The sequence below is a fragment of the Rhinolophus sinicus genome, chromosome 3 (genome assembly GCF_057876585.1).
Source record: "Rhinolophus sinicus isolate RSI-liver-muscle chromosome 3, RSI-T2T, whole genome shotgun sequence".
In the NCBI taxonomy this organism is placed as follows: Eukaryota; Metazoa; Chordata; class Mammalia; order Chiroptera; family Rhinolophidae; genus Rhinolophus; species Rhinolophus sinicus.
Genome location: NC_142503.1, coordinates 135,418,168 through 135,442,785, shown reverse-complemented (window position 1 = coordinate 135,442,785; position 24,618 = coordinate 135,418,168). Strand labels below are relative to the sequence as shown.

General features: G+C 39.0%; 1 protein-coding gene and 1 long non-coding RNA gene across 2 annotated transcripts in view; one reads left to right on the top strand and one right to left on the bottom strand.

Annotated features, from left to right (window-relative positions):
- Nucleotides 1-18,067, bottom strand: part of TMCO5A (transmembrane and coiled-coil domains 5A) — a 35,441-nt gene extending 17,374 nt beyond the window's left edge. Inside the window, exons 1-3 of the mRNA XM_088796398.1 lie at nucleotides 17,983-18,067; nucleotides 14,981-14,984; nucleotides 9,666-9,701 (exon numbers count right to left, since the gene is read on the bottom strand). Of these exons, the coding sequence (XP_088652524.1) occupies nucleotides 9,666-9,701; nucleotides 14,981-14,984; nucleotides 17,983-18,067 (125 nt within the window). The remainder of the gene's footprint in view (nucleotides 1-9,665; nucleotides 9,702-14,980; nucleotides 14,985-17,982) is intronic.
- The window catches only part of LOC141570601 (uncharacterized), a 680,999-nt gene that overhangs the window by 32,891 nt on the left and 623,490 nt on the right, over nucleotides 1-24,618 (top strand). The window lies entirely within an intron of this gene.

The following is a 24,618-nucleotide window of genomic DNA, read 5'->3' as shown; positions in this document are numbered from 1 at the left end:
AAAATCTCCTTCCTATACCTGAGACCACATACCTCAACATTTTCTGATTTATTCTTTTGTTAACCTGGGAAAGTGCAATAGGAAGAGAGAATTTCCTCAACTGTAACATGAAGCTGGTATTACAGACAGTGTACCTCACATCTTAGTGACGTAATTTTTGTTTTTAATGAGATCATTTCTTCCAAAGTAACTGATGCTTTAATCACCCTTTGCTTTATTTTCAATTTGCTTTTTTAGACTTAATTTTTAAAATTTGCAATCAGACTGATCATTAAATGGAGAATTCCCAGAAAGGGTGAGTATAGTCTCTGCCAACAAACATTCATAAAAATTTACACTGAAATTTGGTGTAGTTTTAGACTTCTTTCTCAATTCTTTTGTGTTCTTTTGTGGCCTACAGGAAAAATAGTACTTTAAATTTGCCTATTAGTCTCATTGATAATTATAGAGAAGTCTTGCATGGATTGAGATTTTGGGATGTGTTTTATTTAACAGAAGTAATATTATGCTAAAATATCCATACTATAAATGCCTTACGATTGGTTTAACTTTGGCTATATACAGTCATATACCACTTAATGACTGGGATATGGTCTGAGAAATGCATGACAGACAGTTTTGTCATTGTGAGACTATCATAGTGATAAGGTCTCACACAAGCCCAGATGGTATAGCCTACTACTGTAATTGGATGTTCTGTACTTTTATACAACTGGCAGGGCAGTAGGTTTGCTTATACCAGCATCACCACAGACACGTGAGTAGGCACTGTGCTATGATATTATGATGGCTATGACATTGCTAAGTGATAGGAGTTTTTCAGCTCCATTATAATATTATGGGACCACCATCGTATATACAGTCCATCGACCCAAATGTTATACGGCTCATGACTATATTCCATCATTCTTCATTCATTTAACGAACAGTTTTATGAGCACCCAGTAGTTATTGATCTAGGTAATGAAATGACCCAAAGATGATTAGAGTACTAAGTTTCATAAGGCACTACCATGTGACAAATGTTATAGTGTAGGCAGGTAGAAAGTGCTTAGGAATACAGAGGGGACCATATCACTTTATGATTTAAGGAAGCTTCAAAGGGGAGGTGTCTTTTGGGTTGAACTGAGTCCTCTGTAAGGAGAGTAACTTTACAGAAAATGGAAAAGGATGTACTAAGAGGAGGTCACAGTAGGTTCAAAGGCACAGTATGCTCAGGGGTAAAAAATTCAGTCATTTCTGTCTGGAGTAGCAAGTCTCAATGTGTGTTACATGAACAATTGATGGTATAACAGATGGTGTTAGGTGGGAACCAGAGGTAGCATTTTAAATTTTAAAAATGAATTTTAATAGCAATAGTTAAATATTCAGTAGAACTACCAGTAGTACATTAAAACTTGATTTAAAGAGATTGCTTTGAATGAGAATAAATTTGAGTAAAATCAGTACTTGGTTTATAGAAAAATATGGAGCAGACAATTATGGGGGAACGTGACTGTGAGAGTGGTGTGTGAGCAACCGAAATGGAGGAATCAGGGCTCTCAGAGCACAGGTGACTCGATGGGGAGAGGACAGCTGGATCAGCTGAGGAACACCGCATACTTGTGCTCAAGACTTTGGGTTTCACCTTGAAGCGACTCTAAGAAGCATCAGACTTTTTAGGTAGAAGAGTGACATGGTCATTGTATTTGAGAAAGATAATTCTGGGCCGGTGACGGGTGGATGGAAGCAAGAAGCCCCCAGTACTGATTCATACTGTGCATTCCAATCAGACGTTCAGGGGAGATAGATGACCTTGTTTCCATTTGGAATAGTGGTTCAAATTTTTGTCACGTATTGTTTTCCTATTGGAAATCTTATATTGGAATTGTTTTTCCCTTTATATTAATTACTCTCTGTTTCGTTTATAAAGGCAACATTAAATCTTTATGGTGAACAATGTCCACTAAACTTGTGTGAAAGACTTTTCATCCCTAACTCCTCCACCTTGACCTATGTAACCATTGCCTTGAACTACTGTAGTTCATAAATTGTTTTCATTCGGGCTAATTCTTCCCCCACATGGAAATTTGGCAATCCCATTGATATGTTCCGGATGCTTTCAGTCACGAAACAATGTTCCAGTTCAGTAATCAAAGGATCCGGTACCATGCCATAGTCAAAACTCTAAACTTGGAGTAGAGTTGAGGTCTCTGTTCTCTGACAGCTGAGGCCTACTGCGGGGTGGAAAGGCTGCAGCTGGGAATGGTCTTAGTTGACGTCTCTTTCCATGTGGAGCACATCTATGTATTCTTCCTCCTCACCAGCTGGCCACACCTTCAGACACATACTAGGTACTAGGAGAGGAAGGGAAGAAGGTCTTACTTGCCACGTACTGTTGTGCACTGACACCGTGTACCCTAGGGCCTGGTTGCTATTTAGACCTGATTCTGTCTCTTAGGGATGTTCTTACAAAATTTGTGGAGGTTTCCCAATCACTATCATGATGTACCTATAATCTCTAGCTCTGACCTGGGCAGCTGCATGTCTACTCCAGCTGTTCACTTGCTTTTTCCTCGGCCATTAAAGCTTTCATCATTCTGTCAGCTTCTCTCTGCTGGTCTCTGGCCCTCCCCTGTAGCCAGGACTGGCTACATAATTTGCTGAACTCAGTGCAAAAGGGAAACATAGGACCCCTTGCTCAAAAAGTATTAAAAATGTCAAGCCAATGACAGCAGAACATTAAATCAAGCACAGGTTCCTTCTGCAAGCAGGTTCCTGTGTGACTGTCCAAGTCCCATGTCCATGAAGCTGGCTCTGCACATGGCTTTCATGGATAAGACCTCAGATAATCCTATGTAGGCAGGACACACTCATATACTCTTTGTCTAAACAGGCTCTGGAACAGAGACCAATTCCCACTTGTTTACTCTGCTGTCAAAGCAGTTAGCTAACCTGTATCATGTCCTTAGATGTTCTAGATGAGAGTTGGACAATGGTTTCCAGAATTTCCTTTGCTGGAGGGCTTATAGTAAGATCTCCTGGTGGGCTCCCTAAAACGCTTCTTTTGTTGTATTCATTTCCTATTGCTGCTATAAGAAGTTACCACAAACTTTGGGGATTAACACAACACAGATTTATTACCATACAGTTCCAGAGGTTGGAAGTCTGACATGGTTCTCACTGGGTAAATCAAGGTGTTGGCAGACCTGAATTCCTTTTGGAGGCTCTAGGAAAGAATCTGTTTTCCATCTTGTTCTGGGAGTCAAGATGAAGGCGACTCCCAGGGATAAGCACGCTGAGGCCACTGGCAGTGGGAGCAGGGGAGTACTGTGGCACCTTACCTGGTCATGGATTGAGAGCTGATGTGCTAGGATAAAGAGGCCAGTTAGGTGCATTTACAGTTGTCTGGGAGAGAGGTTCCAAGGGCCTGACTTGGGGTGCTGGTGATGAGATGGAGAAACAAAATTTATGAAACATTGCAAAGAAATGAGCCACAGGACTTGCAGGGGTGCTTGAATCAGATATTCCCAGACTGTGCTCCATGGTTTGGGAGCGTGTTGATGTCTTTAACAGCACCAGAGGAGAGGGGAGACGGGCTGGGGAGAGGATGGATTTGAGCATGTAGAAGGCATTTGTAGCCCATCCAGGTAGGTGGAAATAACTTTTAAGAATAAAAGAGAAAATGAGTATGAAACTGAAAAATAAAATCTGTTTCCTTGACTTTTCCAGCTTCTTAGAGGCCACCTGCGTTGAGCTTATGGCCGCATCCTTCATTTTCAATGCTAGCAGTGGGATATCTATAAATCTGTGATTCTCTGACCTGTCCTTCCATCATCACATTGCCTTTTTTCTGACCCTCTTCCCTCCCTCTTATAAGCACCCTCATAATTACCTCTGGCCCGTTTAAATAACCCAGGATAATCTCTCCATTTTCAGATCCTTAATCACATCTGCAAAAACCTTTTGCCACGTGAAGTAACATATTCATTGGGCGTTAGGGCATGAACATGTTTGGGGCCTACCTCACTTAACATGAGGAAAGGGAGAAGCAGCTTTCTCATCCTTCCCTTTGGAACTCACAGCTCACTAGGCTGGAGAGGTGTAGCACTCGCACGCTCCCTATTGTGGGTGTAGACTCACAGCACAGCCCTCTGAAGAAATCTTCTCTCCAATCTTGGTTCAGCCTTAATGCTGCAAGTAGGTGAGGGGGTTAAGAATCATCTAATAAGTTTAACAAATAAACTATTTACACTCAGGTCCTTATCGCAAGGTCTGTTGCAAACGCATCTTTTGTCTTCTGCTTTCCTGATTTCACGGTTAAAATATTCCAGTAGCAATTTGTATGTCCACTTCGGTGCTTACAGAAAATGTTATAGTGGTGGTCAAGTAGGAAAACAATAACATATAATTTTATTTTATATGAGTTAAATGGTTCATTTCCCTCTAATGAAGAGTTAATGTGAAAATTCTGGGAGATTATTGTTTTCTCCTAAACCCCGCTTTGTGTCCTGATACTTTGTAGTTTTCATATTTATGTGACCTAGAGTAAAATCTTCAAGTGCAATTTCAAAGGAAAGGGTTTATTTATTTATTTATTTATTTTTTATTTTTTTAAGAAAATGTCATATTGGAGTGGATAGCTGTGTGTGACCTGTTTGAGGTTCTGCTCCACGGCTGGACCGCTCCTGGATTCAGCCCTGAGCAAGGATCTAGGATCACTCCCTCATGGATCATGGGAATCTTAACTCGGTAGAATCCAGTCAACCTGCCTTCTTGTTTTCTCTGAATCTGCTCCTGGTCTGGCCTTTTGGCTCGTGCCTCATTCCCGTGACCAGTGACCTATTTTATTCCTCGGTTTTAAGGTCACAAGTTTACCTGAAAATGCAGTTCTGGCTAATTCTGCAATTAGTTTCTGTTCTTGTCCGAACCTCTATGCATGGATCTCTGACCCAAAGCCGGGCCATCCCGTACGCCCACATCTCTCCGAGGTCCTGCCTGCTTGAGTCCCCGTGTTTCTATAGTCTGCCTGTTACTGGGCCATGCCTCGATTACCATTTGTTGAGTTTCCTTGGTTCTAAACACCTGCCCTGTTCTCCTCCTTTGTTTCTGTATCAGCTCTCTAGGTCGCAAATGTTTCATGGGCAACCTCCTCTTTACTGCTGAATCAGAATCTTAAGTAGCTGCCACTTCTAGAAGTTGTATTTCACCCATGTCTCAGCAGCCTCTCCTCATATGGAATATTCTGTTGTAGGGAGAATGCTTGTTGTAGTAATATTAATGTATAAATAGGGGTATTTACCGTGTTTCCCCGAAAATAAGACCTAGCCAGACAATCAGCTCTAATGCGTCTTTTGGAGCAAAAATTAATATAAGACCCGGTCTTATATTATAGTAAAATATAAGACCCCATATCATATCATATAAGACCCAGTCTTATATTATAGTAAAATAAGACCAGGTCTTATATTAATTTTTGCTCCAAAAGACGCATTAGAGCTGATTGTCCGGCTAGGTCTTATTTTCGGGGAAACATAGTATTATGAAAGTGAAAACTGAGATTTTAGAATTAGAATGTATTTTGAAAATTCTGTGCGTGGGGTGTAGTCTGGTAACACTTAAACACATAAATCATTTTAAGGAGCTGTTTTTACAAAAAACAGTGTTCTCAAAGGTTGTTATGCTACTGTTCAGGAGAGAGGGTGATTCCCTTTAAGGCTGATATTTTTCTTCTAATATTCATTGATTTTTGTTTGGGTCCTTGTATTATTTAATAGTCCTCTTTTCTGAGAAAGTATAAATAAAACAAAGATCAGGTTGAATGTTTTCTTAACCAATTTTAATTTTGAACAAAACATCTCTGAGGGGTCAAACTCAAGATAATTTCAGAATTCTAAACAGGTTTCCTAACCTCTATTGGCAAGAGATCTGTATTTGCAGAATCCATAAAGCTTTTAAGGTATAGTTGATATTGAAACAATAATGACCCTGGAACAGGATATTTCCTGGAGATTAATGACCAGCTGGGAGGGGTTGATGGCCTGAGGTGTAGTTGAGGGCCATTAACCTCAGACAGTCATTAAAGCCCAGGAAATGTCCTATGTCTAGGTCGTTATTGTTATTATAAATTGAAAATGGAAAAAAGAAACAGGAATACAGATGATCTGAAGGACAACTTGATTTCCAATGGTTTCAACAGGGAGCGTCCTGGGAGAATTTATTCCCTGTCCATTAGCCAACCAATCTCCCTGTATTCTCTTGTCACATCGCCCTTCAACTGATGGGTCTTTGTGCTGGAAATCCCTGAATTCCCCCAGATACTGAAGTAGAGAGTATAGGTCTCTCTTTGTAGCTACCTTTGCTTAGAGTGATTGGATTAAACAAATAGTAATGGTGAATTACTTTGCCACTGCTCTTAATTGCATACTACATTGCCATCTACTTGCTTCCGATGGAATCAGCTGTTTTCTTTTCTACTTAGCTGCAGTAAATTTTCCACAGCTAAATTTCAAGCCCTTGGATATTTTGTCTGCTTGTTTCCCAGATATTTGGGGGTGAAAGTGCATGTTACTTGCTTTGCAGTTGCACTGTGTCTAGTCATGCTAGATATGGCACCTCAGTCCAGTTCCTTGTTCAGTTTTCAAAGAGTACTATAAATCAGAGGTATTTTTGAATCCCCAATTAATAACTATTGCTTAGTATTGAATGTACTAAGTTTCAATTTTCTATAAGTCCTGTAGCAGCAGATTCACCTCTCTCTCTGTCTCTCTGTCTCTCTCTCTCTTTTTCCTAAGCAATGTAAAAACATTCAAAATGAAGAAGTTATTACTTAGGGTTTCCAATATCTCCTTAGGGCTTCTTATAAATAGTTGGGTATGAAATATTCAGCTGGAATATTCTGAAACAGAGCTTGCCAATTTTATTTGTGGGCTATAGGAAATTTCATGTCAGATAAAAAAAAAAAAAATCAAAACAGTATGCCATAAGCATCATGTAGCTATGGCTCTACTGTTTCATTTATTCATTGGTCACAGAAGGTTTAAGCCATGTGTTGTATCAGCTCAAATTTGTTACCTGTAAGTGTAAAACAAAAGAAAAACTCAAAACATTTGCCTTGATAACACTGGTCAAAATCATCAGCTTTGTAGAATAGCATATTAGTGTATAATACTAGGCTGCCAATATTATTACGGATTTTATAAATTCGGAGTCCATCCTCAAAAGGCCCCCTTTTCTGTAGTAGTGCCTGAAATTCCTGTTACTTATGATTTTGAAAGACCCAGTTAAAATTCATATGCTGAGTTTTTAACCATTAATACCTTAATTTATTAGATCTTTCAGGTCACAATTACCCTGGGGGTTCAATATAACCAAAATGATAAGATTACTAAATAATAAAGGAAAGTATTATGAAAGTATTCTTTTTTTCAAATCCCTATCTATGTAATTTGTGAAATCCCTTTACTTGGCTGGGTCTTCAGAGGAGTTCACCTTCTCTTTGATGTCCCTAAAAGTCCTCTGATTCCAGCCTACATTCTCATTTTAACAGCCTCTTATTGAACATGTGTTTTGTTGCCGTTTGTGCTTGTTGCTCTCTGGCATCCCTTCTTTAGGCTGACTTTCCTTGGTGAGGCGCGCTACCTTTCATGCAGGCTGCAGGATTTGTCGTCACCTTAGGGTGGTACAACTCTTGAAATGAATGTCAACCTCCAGGGTTGTTAGTGTTACTCTGGTGAAGTGGGGAAGAACTCTTCCTACCAGCTATACCAGTTTTTTACAATAATCTGATCTTGAGTTTTCAATTTCTTAGTATGCCAATTGATTGCCTAATTTATTTTGATATAATAATTCACTTCCCCACCTCTTTGATTTCCTTTATCACCCCTGCTAGTGGAATTTGGTGCAAGTTATTGTGGGAATGGGTTGGCAATATTATAAGAGATGTTGCCCATCGTGACTTACAAAATCACCCCCTGACCCTCTATTGCAACAGGCGTCTTGATTCTCCCATCAGGGTGAATTCCCTCCATATTTCATGCTGCCAAGGAATTCCAACCTTCTCTCTTTGAATGTTTATGTAATCACAACCCTACCCCTCCAGTCAGTGCTCCTTGATGATGGCCCTGCAATTGTCCTGTCCCAGCTAGTCAAGGCAGAAGCCCCCTGGCATGTCTGAGTTCTTGCATTGCGAAGGTGAAATAGAGACCCTTTGAAGACTCTTACTTCAGAATTTCCTCTGGAGTCATTTTGATTGTAGGGGATACCAAGAGGCGTAAGGATCCTAAGTGCACGGCCATAATATAATCCAGACAAGGGAGAGAGAACATCAGATACTGATAACCTGGCTGCTCTTATTCTAAAAGAAGATGAAAGCATGGGAAGATACAACTAAATATATTTGTTGAAGAGTTTCAGTTCATTTTGGGATAAGCTTCCAATTACTGCTCTTCCTCATTGTACCCAATTTTATGCCATTAACAACAGGAAACTTCGTGATACGTTGGCTGGATTGCACAATGTTCTAGTCACTTTTAATTAATAGAAGAGTTTGCATTATTGTTTCAAAATTTTAATTTTAAATTAAATTCAAAGCTCTTTTCCTCCCTTCATTCTCCAAAGAATTGACTTCTCCCTCCTCTATCTTCCGGCCAGGAGTTTTTTGGTCATGTTCAGGCAATGTAGAAGGAGAGGGACAATGGCAACTGCCTTCTTATTTTATTACCTACGGTGAGATTAAGTTCTCTGCTGGGTTAGTTGTCCTCATTTGTTTGGTTCATTAATGCCTTCTGATTGGAAGGCGTGTATTTACTGGTCCTCTCATGTGGGTTCTTCTGAACATCTCCAAAATCCTTCCCTTCCTTATCCATAGTTCCTGATGTGAGAAATTTGGCTTTACCTTTTCCACTACCTTCGCCTCTGCAAAAGTTGCCCACCCCAAAACAGATCCCTTTTCTTGCTGGTCAGCTTTCTTGGTGAAATCTGAGAAGACTGCTGGATTTCAGCAACTTGTCTCCTTGTGCCTTACAAAAGTCATTCATCCATGACATGTCAAATAATGGGGCAGATAGCTTAATGGTTTCCTCTTTCCCCAGCCTCACCATGCCTTCCAAGTCTCTTTTCCTTGGCTCTGGTAGCCCAGATGTGATGGTCAAACAGATTACCAACTGGAAAATGAATTTCCCATCTTCCCTTCATGTAGTCACTCCTATTCTTAACATGGATTCCCTTTGAACCCTCTTCTCTTGGTTTTAGTTAACAAGATAACCTACTTTCCCTCTCCTTCATAGAATAGTATCTCTTTAAAAAACTACTTTCCTCACTGCCCTCTAAGTTCCTTTCTTACATTGCCCATGAAGAGTTGTTAATGGTTGGTAGTAAGGCTTACTCTAAACTGATGCTGATTAGTAAGCCTTATAGAGATATTCTATATAGTAGAATATGGGAATCTTAGCATATTTTAGTCTTCAGCTTTGAACTTGAATACAGTTCTGGGGAAACTGGAAAATTCCCACTTAATGTCCTGCTTTAATATTTCAAAAGAAAAGGAGGAGACTTTAAAATAAAATCGCAATTGCTGTTCCTGTCCTAAAAGAATGAAATTAGAGTCAGATAACCAAAGAAGAATGGGCATAAATCAATATGAACCATTTAGAGAAATTCACTGGCTCAGAGAGGGAGAAACTTGCCAAAAATCCTGAAAGGAATCCAGAGGGATGAGACTACTTCAAGGGCATCTGGTTCGATATTAACAGTTAACAGAGAAAACAAAAGTTACGTTCTGCTCCCGTTGGCTTTGAGTATCTGATTGCCCTCCTGAAAAGAGTAGACCTGAAAATATGAAGACAATCAAATCACGAGAGTGGGGGTGGGGAGATGGACAGAGAGTATCAATATATTTCAAATAAATTCAGATCTTCAGGCCCTGATACATTATACCCCAGGATGCAAAGAACCAACAAATATGATTTCTGATTACCTTTTAGTCACCACTTAGTGCTTATTTTTCTTGTTGTTTCTCTTTATTTCCTGAAAGTTCACAGAGATATTTCAGAGAAAATGTCCAAAAATCAAATGAAAGAAATAGAAAAGGAAAATCATTTTGAAAGCTATTGCCTAATAATTTTGATGTCATTGTAAGCATAATTATTACCTTGACTATTAAGTAGATGGTTTATGAGCAGTTATGAACGGAGGGTGATCACTGAGAGCAACATGGGTTTAAGAAGAATATTAGCTGGACTAATCATATCTCTTTCCCAATTTTAGAGTAGTAATTCAGAGTAAAGCTAAAATATAATGCATACTAAATTCCATAAATCATCTCAAATTCTCTCATTGCATCCTGAAAGATGTGATGGGGAAATATGAGTAGATTATTGTTTGCATAGGTGGATTCACAGCTGTTTGAGAAACCATTCATTCATTAATAAATATTTTTGGATTCTTAGTGTATTCTAGGCAATGTGCCTAGCCCTCAGGATAAGAAAATAGAGAATTAACATTCAGTAATTGCTCGATGTACTTATGCTAGGTGCTTTACACATAGGATCACTTTTACTTGTCCGAGAGATGGGTATCACTTTCTCCACTTTACAATGAGGAAACAAAAGCTCAGAGTTCTTGCCCCAGATCATAATACTAGTACAGCAGGATAGCAGAGATTCAAACTTTGATCTACCTGATGGTAAAGCCACGATCTTCTCACAACATGATTTTCATTCTCCAGAGAATAGAACTAGGATTAATGATGTGAAGTTACCAAGAGGCAAGTCATAAATAAATTCAGCATAAGATGCTGAGTCATTGTAAGGAGGAACTCTCTATCACTTAGTGATGAACCCCCTTGAATATGAATGAGCTTTGTGTATTGACCCTCCCACTCTCACTGCAGGACTTCAAACAGAGAAGGAATGACTATCTGTCAGAGATGCTGTGGATGTGATAGTTGTGTTAGGGGAAATGTTGATCTATATCAGCTCTGAAATCCCTGCCAATTAGAGCACCCTCCAAGAATCCATATACTTCTGAGAAAATGGGACAAAGAGGCAAGTAGCTATTAAAAAGAATTTAAAAAAATTCCCTTTGATGATCAAGATTATACTTATAATAGGCAATTTGGAAAATTCAGAAAAGTAGTAGGAAGAAAAGGAATATTGCCCGACCACCCAGTGATAGTCACTATGAACATTGGTTTATTTTCTGCCATATTTTTCTCCACCTACAAAATTTTTCAATCATAATCACATTAAACACAAGTTTGTGTATTGTCTTTTTGACTTAAGGACTTAATAAAAACATTTTACTATGGTTTTAAAACATTTCGTAACTATCATTTTTATTGATATGATTATTGAAGTTTTTCATACATAATGTTTTATTTCTATTTCCGATTATTCCTTAAGATAGATTCCTAAATGTGGAATTATTTTAACAAAATATTGGAGCCTTTAAGTGTTTGTATTTATATATTGTCCAATAGTTCTTTAAAAGGTTGTTGGAGGAGGTCATGGAAAGGGCGTGACCACTGACTGACCCTATTGCTGGACCTGGGCAATCTGAGGCTTCCCACCCTTTCTGCTGTCCTTGGAATGCAAGCTCTGTCCATGTTCCCACAGTGGGAACCATTTTCAAGGACGTAGCCTCGAGAGAGTGATGTGCTGTTTAGACCATCTGGATGGTCTACATGACTGAGCCCAGTTAAAGCCTCTGTATAACAGTTAAGGTTCTGGTGGGCCCGTGCAGAGATCTGTTTGTCTTGTGGACACCTAAGACAAGCCTCCCATGTAAGTTCCCTTGATTATTAAAATTGCCACCTACTAATCTGGAGTGGCCTGCCCCTTTCTTCTGTCTCTCCTTGCCCTCCATGTACAGGGGCCAGTTTCATATTACACCTGAGAAGCCCCTTGGACCAGCAAACTGTTTATACAGACTTAGACTCACAAGCAGTACTTGAAATACTTATAAATTTTTATGAGTAATTTAAATATTCAGAAAATTACCACCCTTATGTGTATTATATTTTTCTCCCTAGTTTTGAGTTTTAATGCTTTTTTGGTTACAAGAGACAGAAAGCCACTTTGAGTTAGCTGGACAAAAATGGGAATTTACTGGCTCACTGAAGGCTTCAGAGAATTGCCTTTACATAGAGCAGAGTTCAGGGACTTAATAGCATCATCCAAACTCAAGAGCCTGTTCATCTCTCTGTTCGGATTTCCTCTGCTTGATTTAATTCAGGCAGATCTTTTCTATTGGTGACCATGCAGAGATTCAGCCCTCTTAAGCACCCCAGTGAAGGAGGATTTTCTTTCCCAGGCATTCTAAAACAGTCTCTTGAATTGAGTCTCATTGGGTGGACATGGCCATGTACCCATTCCTGAAACAGTCATTCTGCCTAAGGATACAGAATGTAGGATTGGCTATACACTTTCCTCACTCATCCATTTTTGGGGGAATGGAGGTGGACCCAAATACGCTGAGAGGGAACACTGCTTACCCAAAGAAATGTAAAGGTACTGATACAAAAAAATCCCCCAAAACTCAACTAGATATCTGTTTTATTTTAATTTGTTCAGGGTGTTTTTTGGTGTAAAAACAAAGTATTATGTTGTCAAATTTAACTTTTTTTCTGTAATTTCTTATTTAACTTAAAGCTTAAAAAGCTAGGGAGTTGATAAAAATTACTCTCCATTTTCTTCAGTTTTTTCTGGTTTGTATTTTTGGACTTACCTTTTAAATAGATTAGGAATTAAATAGATTTAAAAGCAAAATAGTTAGCTAAATAGTTCAGTGATATTTATTACCGAAACTGATGTGGGTTATCACATTTACAACATATAAATTTCAATAAACACTGCTTTCTGTTTCTAAGCCATCTATTGACTTTTTGCTGTCTGCTCTTATGCTAGTACCACAACATTTTAGTTATTGTAGCTATGTCATATGCTTTGATATTTGGTGGGCCAAATAAATGGCATGTAGCTTGAATGAAAGTGAATAGAAATACCTAGAGCCAGGAGTGTTACCTACCACAGCCGAGCCTATTTTTACCCAGAAGCAGCTACCTGTGCATATGGGCTCTCCTGGAGCTGTGGTTAAGGAGCGATTGAAAGAAAGGAAAGAGTAAGAGGGAGGGGAGGGACGGCATAGGGCCAGAGAATCCAAACATTGCTACTGCTTTATGATATGGTGGTACCTGTGTATTACAAAAGATACAGTCTTCTGTATTTGGAGCTCAAGGCAAATTAAGCAGGCAGTTTCTTGTTAGCATGCTCCTTTTTAAATTTTTTTTTGGCCCCACTTGTTTTTGATATCTCCAAATCAGGTTATTAATGCCACTCATGCTTCAGAGAGTGATGCCAGTTAGATGTCATGCACTTGATGCTTCCAGGGCCATTTGCCTGGGAGAGAGGGTGATGCCTAATATTGAGAAATGATCCTTTAATAGTCACATCTGAGCCTGTCATGAGGGTGGAGAAGTTTAGTGAAAGAAGGGGCCCCCTGCCTTCCTCAGATAACCACACCTCAGTGATATCCATTTTATCCCTGTGTAAGGCTTATTGCATTCTGTCTCTAGCCTAGTTCACAGCATGTTACAAGGGACATCATGCTTCTGTTTAGCCATCAAGTGTTTATGAAATCTGTAATACTTGCTGGGCATTGTGTTTGGTACTAGAAATTTTAGCGTAATAAAATACTATCCCATTCTTTGAGGTGTTCATTGTTAGATCTAATAGTTCTTAGTTCCTTGTATTTGCTTTCTGAACGTTTAACCTCCCATTCTGAGGATCTAAGACACAAGTGATCAATTTAGAGGTTAGAATAAATTGCCTTCCATATTTAAACGGTTCTGAGCTTATAGGGTTCCCACCTATGCCCACTCTGTGGCAGAGACTCTCCCCCTCCCCAGTACCCCTTTCCCCTCAACCCCCCAAGCCTGGCTTTGTTTGTAAATGTGCAATGTTAGCATCTCTTTTTGGTTTTTCCTCAAGATACTTACTTTTTCAAACTCTGTGTGCCCCTTTGGCTAATGTTTATGTGACAGGTTTTCCCTATCCTAGACATCTTAAATCTGGGAAGCCTGAGTTTTAACTTACATAGCCGTATTGTTGCATTCTTGGAGTTTAGGGTACTTAATCATTATATTTTACACTATTCCTATGAAATCCTGTTGTTAGCAGAGACCTTCTAGTGGGTCGGAAGATGAACTTGTAGCTGTGTCAAAACCATCTTACTCTCAACAAGTCAGAAGTTCATCAGCTCTGGGTGCTTCTCAGTAGCCAGGGATGTGCTTCGTTCTTCACTGATCCTGTAAAGCGATGAGATCCTGTCTTTTGGGGTGAAAAATATCCATATGATTATACGCTCTAATATATCATGCAATGATCATATTAGCTCTGTCGCCTTCTTTCATTTTGTCATCTAGGCCTCACTGAGCAGTGAAGCTATTACCCTTCTCAGGAAGGCTCTGACTTACTCATCAAGGGGTGGGGGATACTTCCTGTCCACACTGCTGTGTCGCCCTGGAAGCTTTCCAACGGGGACATCCATCGTTTACAAATTGATTTGCACTGCCGTGGCCAGCATGTCATTCCGATTCCAATTTCTTCTCCTGCAGGCCTTCTACAAAATTCCACTTATTCCCTCCTGAGTTTCTCTCCCTTGTTGTTCAGTAGTTGGTTTCCAATTTGTTTGTATATTTGCTGACTCTTTGACAAAATCTCCCTTTACCAAGCTTACTGATTCATCAAGGCCCTATTCATTTTTCAGCTATTCCAGGAAGCCTACCTGAACTACATTAACTGACTTTAAAGTCATAATATTGGTAATATGCTACCAATTTGGTACTTAATTATTAAACACCTTGTATCACAGCATAGTGGTGGAAGGTCACAGGACTTAGAGACAGATGCTCTGGGCTTTTAAGCTGCTTGACCTTGGGGCACGTTATTTACCCTTTTTTAAGATTCAGTTTCTTCCTTGGTAAAATGAAGCAAGGAATAACCTTTCTTGTCATCACCACATAGTCCATCTAGTGTTATATACATAGTAGATGCTCAAGAAGGGAAGAGGAAGTGCTTTGTTTTGCTAACCTTGGGTTTACTTTAGAAAATCTTTCCCTGCTGCTCTAGGACAAAATTTCTTATAAATATTGATTAACAGTCTGTAGGCAAAAATCTTAAGGGAGTTCGTAGATTAAGGATTATGGACTAATGGATTACAATCTCAAAATTTCTGAATTAACAATATAAGGAGATGTTACGTCGATGTCCAAGTGGGTGGTGTCCCGGGAGTACAATGTCTGTGCCTTGGGGAGCCGGAAGAAAATGCACGGAGGCAAAGGCAGAGCAGACATGTTTTTTTCACAGGCTTCCTGGGACATAGCCAGGGGTTGCTCCCTGCTGCACACAGCTGGACATTCTCAGGTTACAACCTGCAGCCAGCAGCAGTCTCATAACTCACAGCAGCCTGTTCCTCAGCAGCCCACAGCAGCAGCCCTGGGGCACGAGCCCCACAGGCCCATTTTCAGCAGCCCTGTACAATACAGCCTCTACCATGGTCTCTACCATGTCCCCACGGTCTCCGCCTCAGCCATGCCTCTCTGCCTCAGCTCAGTCTCCATCCTGTCCCCTAAAATGGCTGGACCATACAGAGACAAAAGAGGTGCACAGCCAGGGTGCTGACATAAGGGTGCATAAACAGTAACATCAGGATGGATGGTGCCAGCGCGGCCTTCTATCTTACTGGACCAGCAGGCCAGTCAGGATCATCAGCTGGCTGGGAGAGGGAGCCCGACTAACTCTATTGTCCCTACAGGAGATACTAACTCAATTAATCTCCTTGGAGCTGAAATCAAGGCAATAGCAATTATCAATACTTACCTGACAGATGTCAAAAGAATGAATAGGGCATTGACAAAAGAAGGTGGCTACACATAAATTATATAATTTATTGAAACATTCAGAGTGACTGACTTTTCTCATGAATAATATTGAAATGTATCTAAATAGACTTTTGGGGAGTTTTCTTTATGTTTTTGTTTCTTAGATTTTCCCAGCAACCTTCTTGATCATGTTTAATCATAGACACATAAATGAGGATTGATTTAGTAGAGAGGATGTTTACAGAGAACTTGTTCTGATGTTTAAGGAGAGTCACTGGTTGGTCCTAATTTGACCTATCCCTTAGGTCAAGGCATTTCATTTCACATTCTCCCATTCTCCTTTTTATGAAGTCCTGTTGCTTTGCTCATAATTTCTAGTTTGAGTTCTATCACAAGTGATCTGTAGAACTTAAGACCTTACTTTTTAAAACAAAGGGATGGATTAGATGATTCCCAACAATTCTGAAAGACTATTTCCTCTAACATCATCATCAACGTTTTTTTTGTTTGTTTTTGGTGGTGGAAGAAACAATATATTAACTGTACTTAGATTTATGTATGTTTTTTGTAATCGGTGATGCATGTAGTTTCATACCTTTGTCACAACTATCACAATCAAATTTGTGTTTAAGCTTTTTTACTCAAGCATTCAAAGTTTTTCAGTCACTGGCCTTCATAAATGTGATGGTGGTCTACTGCTCTTGTTGCTTGTAACTTCATCCCTTTTAGGACTATATATTATCGAGAGCTCTAGGGTTTTGTTTGTATTTCCATTTCCTTTCTGGTTAAATTCATATATATATGAAAAATTATGTGTAATATATGTTGAATATATAATATATATTATTGAATATATATTCAATATATAATTAAATTAAAGGGAAATGAGTAATAAATTAAGGGGAAATTAGTAATATATACCAATTAATCACATTATATATAATTATATGTTATATTATAATTATATTTTATGTATTATATATAATTAATTATATTATATACAATTCTATTATTTTATATTATTAGGTTGGTGCAAAAGTAATTGCAATTTTTGCAATTATTTTTAACCTTTTAAACTGTAATTATTTTTGGACCAACCTAATAATATATGTAATTTTACCTTAATTGAATTATATACTGAAAGTTAGTCAGAAGGTTTTTGTCAGGTAGATGTTCTAGTTTGAGGGTCAGTCTCCATGACATATATACTCAATGTTCCAACCTCAACTAACTTAAAAACTGTTGTGTTATTTTAAGTGATTTAATGCTTTCCATTGCCTCCGATCATATTGCCTATGTGAAACAAATTCCTGTAAACTGAACAACTTAAATGTAATACTGTATTCAATATGTAATCTTTTGAAGATATTTTAAGCCAAAACTTTGAATCCTAATTTAAGTTAAAAGCTCAACCATGTTGGATTCAACAGTAGAATAACACAATGGAGGTGGTTGGATGAATATTCACCTTTGAATGTTCACCAGTTTGCACATATGCAAGTAGTAATGATTATTGGCACTTCACAACTTATTTTGCTGCCTGGAGGTTGTCAGATATTTTTTTAGACATCTATTCTATGCATGCAGACATGCGATTCTAGAAATGTTACAATGGAAAAATTATATCTTAGAAACAAGAAAGCATGGGGGATAACTTTGTTAATCAAGTGTGACTTACTTCTCCTTGCTGCCCTGCTTCCAAAGATGTGTTGGTATTATTTACAGTGGTTTATCATACTTATGGTCCTTAAAAGATTTAAGGATTTGAAAGCCATAAATGTTGATGACGTTGGGTATGGTCAAAATAATGGCCACCAAATTGGTTGGAAAGCTTGGTGAGGGCTTTGGTACCCTCTCATTCCTCAGAGGAGCCTTTCTGTTAAGGTAGCAGAAGCTTTCTCCTTGTTTCAAGAAGGCCATTGTCCTGCTCAGGGATAGAAATTCAATTGGTGGGCACTTTGGAGATCTATCTTGTTCCTCTAGGGCAAAAAAGGAAAGCCCAATACCTGACAGTCGAGAGCTTGAGCCTCTGAATGAAAAATGGCCATGAATTTGAATGAAGATAATCGAGAAGGGGACAGTGAAAGATGTTCCAGGGGTGAGGGATTGTCTGTGTTGGCGGCCGCCCATCCCTCTTATCTCACCTAATGGCCTGTGCCTGCCAATGTTTATTTGGCCATCGCCATTCACCAGCTGCTCCTCTACCATGTTGTTTTTCTTCCCAGATGGCAACACGATGTTCCACGATAAAACTGACACAAAAAACAATGCAAAATTTGTCTAAGAGAGGTTCAGCAAGCATGAGAAAAACATCTGATATCTCTCAGAGCCCGCCAAGTTTGCGGCTTACAGTGCCAGAGTAATTATGGGATGATTTGAACAGAGGCAATGCATGGGGAAGCCACTTCCAAATGTATCAGGTAGGTTTCCAGAAGAGTCAAAACATTCAGCTTGCTCGTTCCTCTGGCAACCTGACAGAATCGATGAGTGCAGCCTGTGGCTCCCAGAAGTCTCTTACATTACTGAATCCCTGCTTTACCCCATGCCGCCTAATTAATGGCCCATGATTTTAAAAACTCTTTTATTCAATTAGACTCTGCTTTCAATAAGATAAACACTCTCGCTATCAAAATCCTGGGAAACCAACATTTATAGCCGACCTGCCCGCCAAAGCATCTGCTTTTCTGTTGCTCCCGGTCTCTTATTCCATCCAGTTTTCATTTGGCTATTTGTGTCTGTAAAAATTGACTGCTATTTTGGGGATTAATATGAAAGGAGAGGGTGTCCCTACCATCCTGTTACTCTGAGGGCCATTTCTGCCTTAGCCTCTCCACGAGAACACAAACCAAAGAGAATCATTTTATTATTATTGGTTACAAAAAGCCACAGATGTTATTTTAAGTGGGGCATTTCATATTCATCACTCAAAATACTGCCTTTTTTTGTGGGTTACCATTATTACGTTCTTTATCAGATCAGATTTTTAGATAAAATGCTAAGAGAGCAATTGTTTCTTTATTTTAGCCTGTGCCTCTTCATTTGACTCAGAATTGTCTCCGAGGGGTGATTGTATTCATGTCTGTTTGGTTAGACTTTTCAGTTATTACAGTTTATTTGACTTACTTTAGAGAGAATACTGAGAAAAATAGTCTTTAAAACAATGCTGTATATCATGTGAAGAGTCGGCCCCAAACTGGTTCTACTGATTAACTGTTGGTCTTAAACTGTTGTTAATGAAAGTAAAGAATAGAAAATGTCCAGTAATCTTTGGTGAAAAAGATATTATTCTAGTGAATGAATTCATCCTTTCTGACGTTTGAGTGGTGGTTATAATTGATAAAATTTAGAAAAAGATTTTTGCCTTTATTTGGTCTGGGAAAGAAGTACCTAACAGGAAAATCTGTTCAGGAAACACTGACACATTCCCACATAGAGGAAAAGGCAGTTAAAGGCTCAAGGTTTCATAAGACCTGAGTTCAAGTCTTATCTGTGCCTTTAACATTGGATGAGTCACTTGACGTGTTGTAATCTCTATTTCCTTATTTAGGAAATGGAAATATGAGTAATAGTTGCCAAATACAACTGTTGTGAAGATCAACTGACAGATACAAAAGAGTTTTGTAAATTGTAAAGCATGGCACAACTATTAGGTGTCAGTGTCGTATTAATGACATATTTTCTGTTTAGCTGCATCTTCATGAAGTCTTCCTTTTTCTTAGACTATAACTTTCCTTTAATATGGAATTTTTCTTTAATTTTATAATTTGTTACTGCAGCCTCAGAAATCCTGGGAGGATAGGGCAGTGTAGATTTTATGACTGTTGTGAATATTTGACCTTCTGAGGGCACAGGAAAGATCTGAATATATTAACATTTGAGGTCACAGTCTAATTCAGTTTTGTAGGAAGCAACATTATTTGGTATTTCAACCTTTATGCAGGACAGATTGTTGGGCATTTTCCAAGACAGCAAGAGCTGAACTTTTCCTTCCAGCATTGAAATCACTTGATTGTCTATATACAGGTGGAATTAATATAATGTACATATTCTAGTTCATAGTCATGTTGGATCAAAATGATTCCATGGAGCAGAGAAAGGTCAGGTTGAGGATTCTCAGACTATTGAGAGAGAGTTTGATCTTACTAATCCATGCCTGTTGGAGTTCATATTCATCTAGACTAGAGCAGTGGTTCTCAATCCTGGCTTGAAATCACCTGTATAGCATTTGTGTCTGCTTGGTTTCAATTTTTTAGAGCTACTGTAGCTTACTTAATTATCTATGGTGAAATAAGGAAATTAGCACTGATACTCAGAAGAACCCATGTCCAAACATCCTGACTCAAATAGTTTTGGGGTGGCGTTTAGTCATCAAAACTTTTTAAGCTCACCAGGTGATTCTAAAGTACAGCTAGGCTGAGAACCACAAGCTTAGAGGTAACTGGCAATAAGTTATCTACTAATAAGTACATGTTGCTAAGACATTTGAGTGGATATTGTGTAGCTAAGTGTGATTTTTGAATGATCACTTGAGCCAACATTCCATGATGGAATAAAAATCATGTATTTTTTTGTTATAAATGTGGACACTAAAATTTTACCTTTTTTGGAGCATTAATTTATTTAGATTTTTGTTACATTAAACTTAGTGTTTCCACATGAAACATTAAACACGTCACCGATTTTTGAACTTAGAACAATGGATGAAATAGAATAAATTTCTAAAATGGTAAATATTGACAGATATATAATGCACATATACAAAAGCTTTTGGGGTTCAAGGAGAAAAGCGGATGAGGAGACCAAAATGTTTGAGGACCACAGCTCTAATTCATTATTTTACCTTCTTCAGAGCTCTTATGTCTATCTGAAGTTATCTTGTTTATTTATTTGTTTGCACATTTATTGTGTGGCTTTCTCAACTAGAGCACAAATACCCTAAAGTACAGTTTATTCACTTCTGGGCTGTCAGTACCTAGAGGTTTCTGGCACACAATAGGTGTTATGGATTGAATTGTGTTCCCTAAAAATTCATAGGTTTAAGTGCTAATCCCCAGGACATTAGAATGTGATCTCATTTGGAAATATAATTGTTGTAGATGTCATTAGTTATGATAAGGTTACACTGGAGAAGGGTGGGCCCCAATCCAGTATGACTGGTGGCCTTATAAAAGGCAGTTTGGACACACACACACACACACACACACACACAGAATGTCTTGTGAAAACTGGAATTATGCTGCCCCAAGAGAGGCTAAGAGAGATGCTTGGAACAGATCCTTCGCTAGAAACTTCGGAGAGAGCAGAGCCCAGACAACCCTTTGATTTTAGTCGTCTGGCCTCCAGAACTGTGAAACAATAACTTTTGTTGTTCTAAGCTACCTAGTTTGTGGTACTTCGTTACTGCAGCTCTAGGCAACTAATACAGTAACTAGTCAATAAATTTTGGTTAAATGCATGAATCTTCTACTGCTTCACATGTACTACCACATTTTCACAACAACCTGCTCAAGTAGTGCTATTGTTTTTCTCCTTTGCAAGTGAGGAAACTGAGGCTTACCGAGGATAAGTAACTTACCCAAGGGCACGTCTGTCTGCCTCATTAGCCAGAGCTCCTAAGCTCTATGCTGTGTGGTCTGACATATATGATGTATAATAGGCATATGTGAAAACAGTAAGCAGCACGATGCACAGAAAGGGTTCTCAACTAGGAAGCCCAGTATCTGGAATGTCATATTCAAACTATCATGTTCAATTTAAAGAACCTCTCCTTACCTTCACACGCCATGACTCCCAGCCTGACTCAGGCTTAGAAACCTGCGGTGGGGAAGGAGGATATGTGGTCTATCTTTGCCTTCTGTATTCCACTTTGTCCTACTCACTTCTCAAGTTCAAGGTGAGGTGAGGGACAGAAGGGGAAGGAAAGATAAAAGTCTTTCTTAATTAGTGCAGTGGTCATATGACTTTGTAATCCTGTGAGTGGCAGATGGGAGATTTTTTTGGGTTTCCTAGAAACCTCTATTATAGCATTATTCCCTGGCAAAGGAGATGTAACCTCTGGCTGACCCTGGTCCCGGTTCTTTCTGTTGGAGTCACCTAATCCTGGAGGGTGACCACTTGGTCATGGCCCTTTGATGGCAACTCAAGTCCTGCTACTTTCCTTGGCATCTATTTTGGCTCAAAGGAAACATTTGGCTCTTTTGTATTATAAAATCTGGAAGGGCAGGCTGCTTCCACCAAAGCCCTCTCTTCTCCTGGCCATAAAAGGAAGCAGGGCCTGCAAGCCTCACACATTTGTACTCTATCCAGACTAGAGTCAGCCTCCAGGCTCTGCGTCCTCCAGAGGTCGCATGTTGAGCCCACTGAGAGGTTTTTCTGGAGCGTCCCTCACTGGACTTGAGTGGCTATGCTGGGAAACATCCTGATGCATCTGGATTTTAAAGTGAGTTTCGTGATGTCATTATACATCATCTTGCTAGGGGTGTTATTATGACTAGAATACCACAAATATTGGGTATACTGTAAATGTCCATGTTCCAATCCATGTATCCCTTATTTTAAATATTTCAATCATTTTAAGCAACTTTAGCTACTCTTACTGAACATCCAACATGTGCCAGGCACTGCGCTAGGATAAGATAGACAGCTCCGATGCCTAAACTCATGTCCAACAAATTTCTTTGGACAATAGCCTGGTGTGCGTGCTAATGGACCTTGGGCGAGGGCCAGAGAATGAACAGAGCACTAGGTAGAGATTGAGGCATTCAGTGAGTGTGTACACTCACACGGCCATGCTGTCAGCCGAGGTGAATACAACTGTGCCAGGCATGGGGCACACACAGGGCTAAGTACAGAGAGGCCGATCCGACTGGTCATCTCAGGTTTACATATGAAAACTTGAAGAGTTTATACTGCAGCTGGAGGGACAACCTTAGACAAGTAAGTACCACGCAAGGTGATATTTTATACTAGATTAACATTTTGGACAAAGCATTACACTAGTTTGGATGGCACATCACAGAAAAGAAGTGTGGTTGGGTAGGCAGAGCATGGGTCAGATCATCTCTGTGAGCGTCTCAGCTTCTTAATTGAGTGAGGTGTGTGGCCTTGGACATATTTATTTAAACTCTCTGAGTTTCAGTTTCCTTATCTGCAAAATATGGATAATGAAACTTGGCATCCACATATTTAGCTAGCTAGCTCTTTTCACCTTGTTCCATATAGGATTTAAATAAAAATAGATAAAATTCATGATCAGGGAAAATACAGATAAAATAGGTGGCAAATATTGGGGGGAAGGTAAAATACAAAAATGTATCTCATGTACTTAAAAACAATTTATAGTAAAATACTGTATAAGCTGTAAAGTTCTGTTCAATATTCGTTGATAACATTTATAAAATACATTCTAGATTCTAGGTACCATCAATGATTAACACATTTTCACTAAGTTTGGATCATAAAGTTACCTGAAATTTATGGAAAATTTCTGAAATGAATATTATGAAACATTGTGGAACTGATTTTAGAGTGAGAATCATACCCAGAGTTCCAAAGGCTCAGAAGGACAACTTCAGAGTTCCAGAGACCAGCTTCTGTCCTTTCTGGGATTTCTTTAGTTCATATTCCAGTTTTGGCAAAGCTCTTTATTGTGGTTTCTTAGTAACCAACTAATTTGATGCCTGCCAATCATGCCTTTACTAATTTTTAGGTCTGAAGGACATTACTCTCTCTAAAACACAGCCTTTTTGTTCCCTTTCCTTACACACACACACGCACACGCACTCCTTTTATATGCAATCTGAGAATTTGGTGTGCTTAATAAATTCCAATGATCAAGTAGGGAGTTCTTTAGTCAGTAGGAAATTGTCTAATTTGCCTCTGGAAGAAAAAATCTTAATTACCTTTTGGAGAATTTGCTTAGTTTTAAATGATTTTAGAATGTGGGTAAAGTTTTCCTATAGGTAGGTGCAAGTTTTCATATGTAAAGAGCCTATTAGAGTGTGATTTGTGCATTTGTTCATTAGTTTATTCAGCAAATATTTATTCACCACCTACTAGATATCATCTGGCATTCCAGGCACTAAAGATACATCAATGAAAAAAAAAAAAAAAAAAAAAAAGGATAGGAAAAAGCAAAAAGCCCTCATTGAGCTAACATTTTATTTGAGCTAACATTTTATTTGAGCTAACATAAACAAAATAAATAAGTATAATATCCCATGCTAAGACCTGCAGGGAATAAAGAAAGCACAGGCAGTGCAAATGAATCATGAGGGGAAAGCAGGTTGAGTTTAGATAGGTGTCCAGAGAAGGTCTCACTGAGAACTTGACTTTTGAACTAGACTGTGGAACCAGCCAGGCTCTTCCTTGTCATGGAAGGGCAAGTTCAAAGCCCTAGAGGTGGCAGTGGGCCTGGATTAGAGAGGCTAGAGAGGAGACCAGTGTGGCTGGAGTTGAGTGAGAGTACGATAGTGGGAGGTGAAGTTCTAGTTAATGGTGAGTGAGGAGGCGACCAAGTGAGGACCTGAGCTCTTATCTAGAGGCTGATGCGAAGCCACTGGAGGACTTCAAGCAGAGAAATGATGTGACCTCACAACATTTTAACTGGGTCACCATGATTGCTGTGCTGAGAATCGACTGCAAAAACAGAAGTAGAGACCACTTAGGCGGATATTGCAATAATCTAGGCAAGAGACGATAGTGGAGGTGGTGAGAAATGGTTAAATTCTACATGTATGTTGCAGGTAGAGCCAACAGGA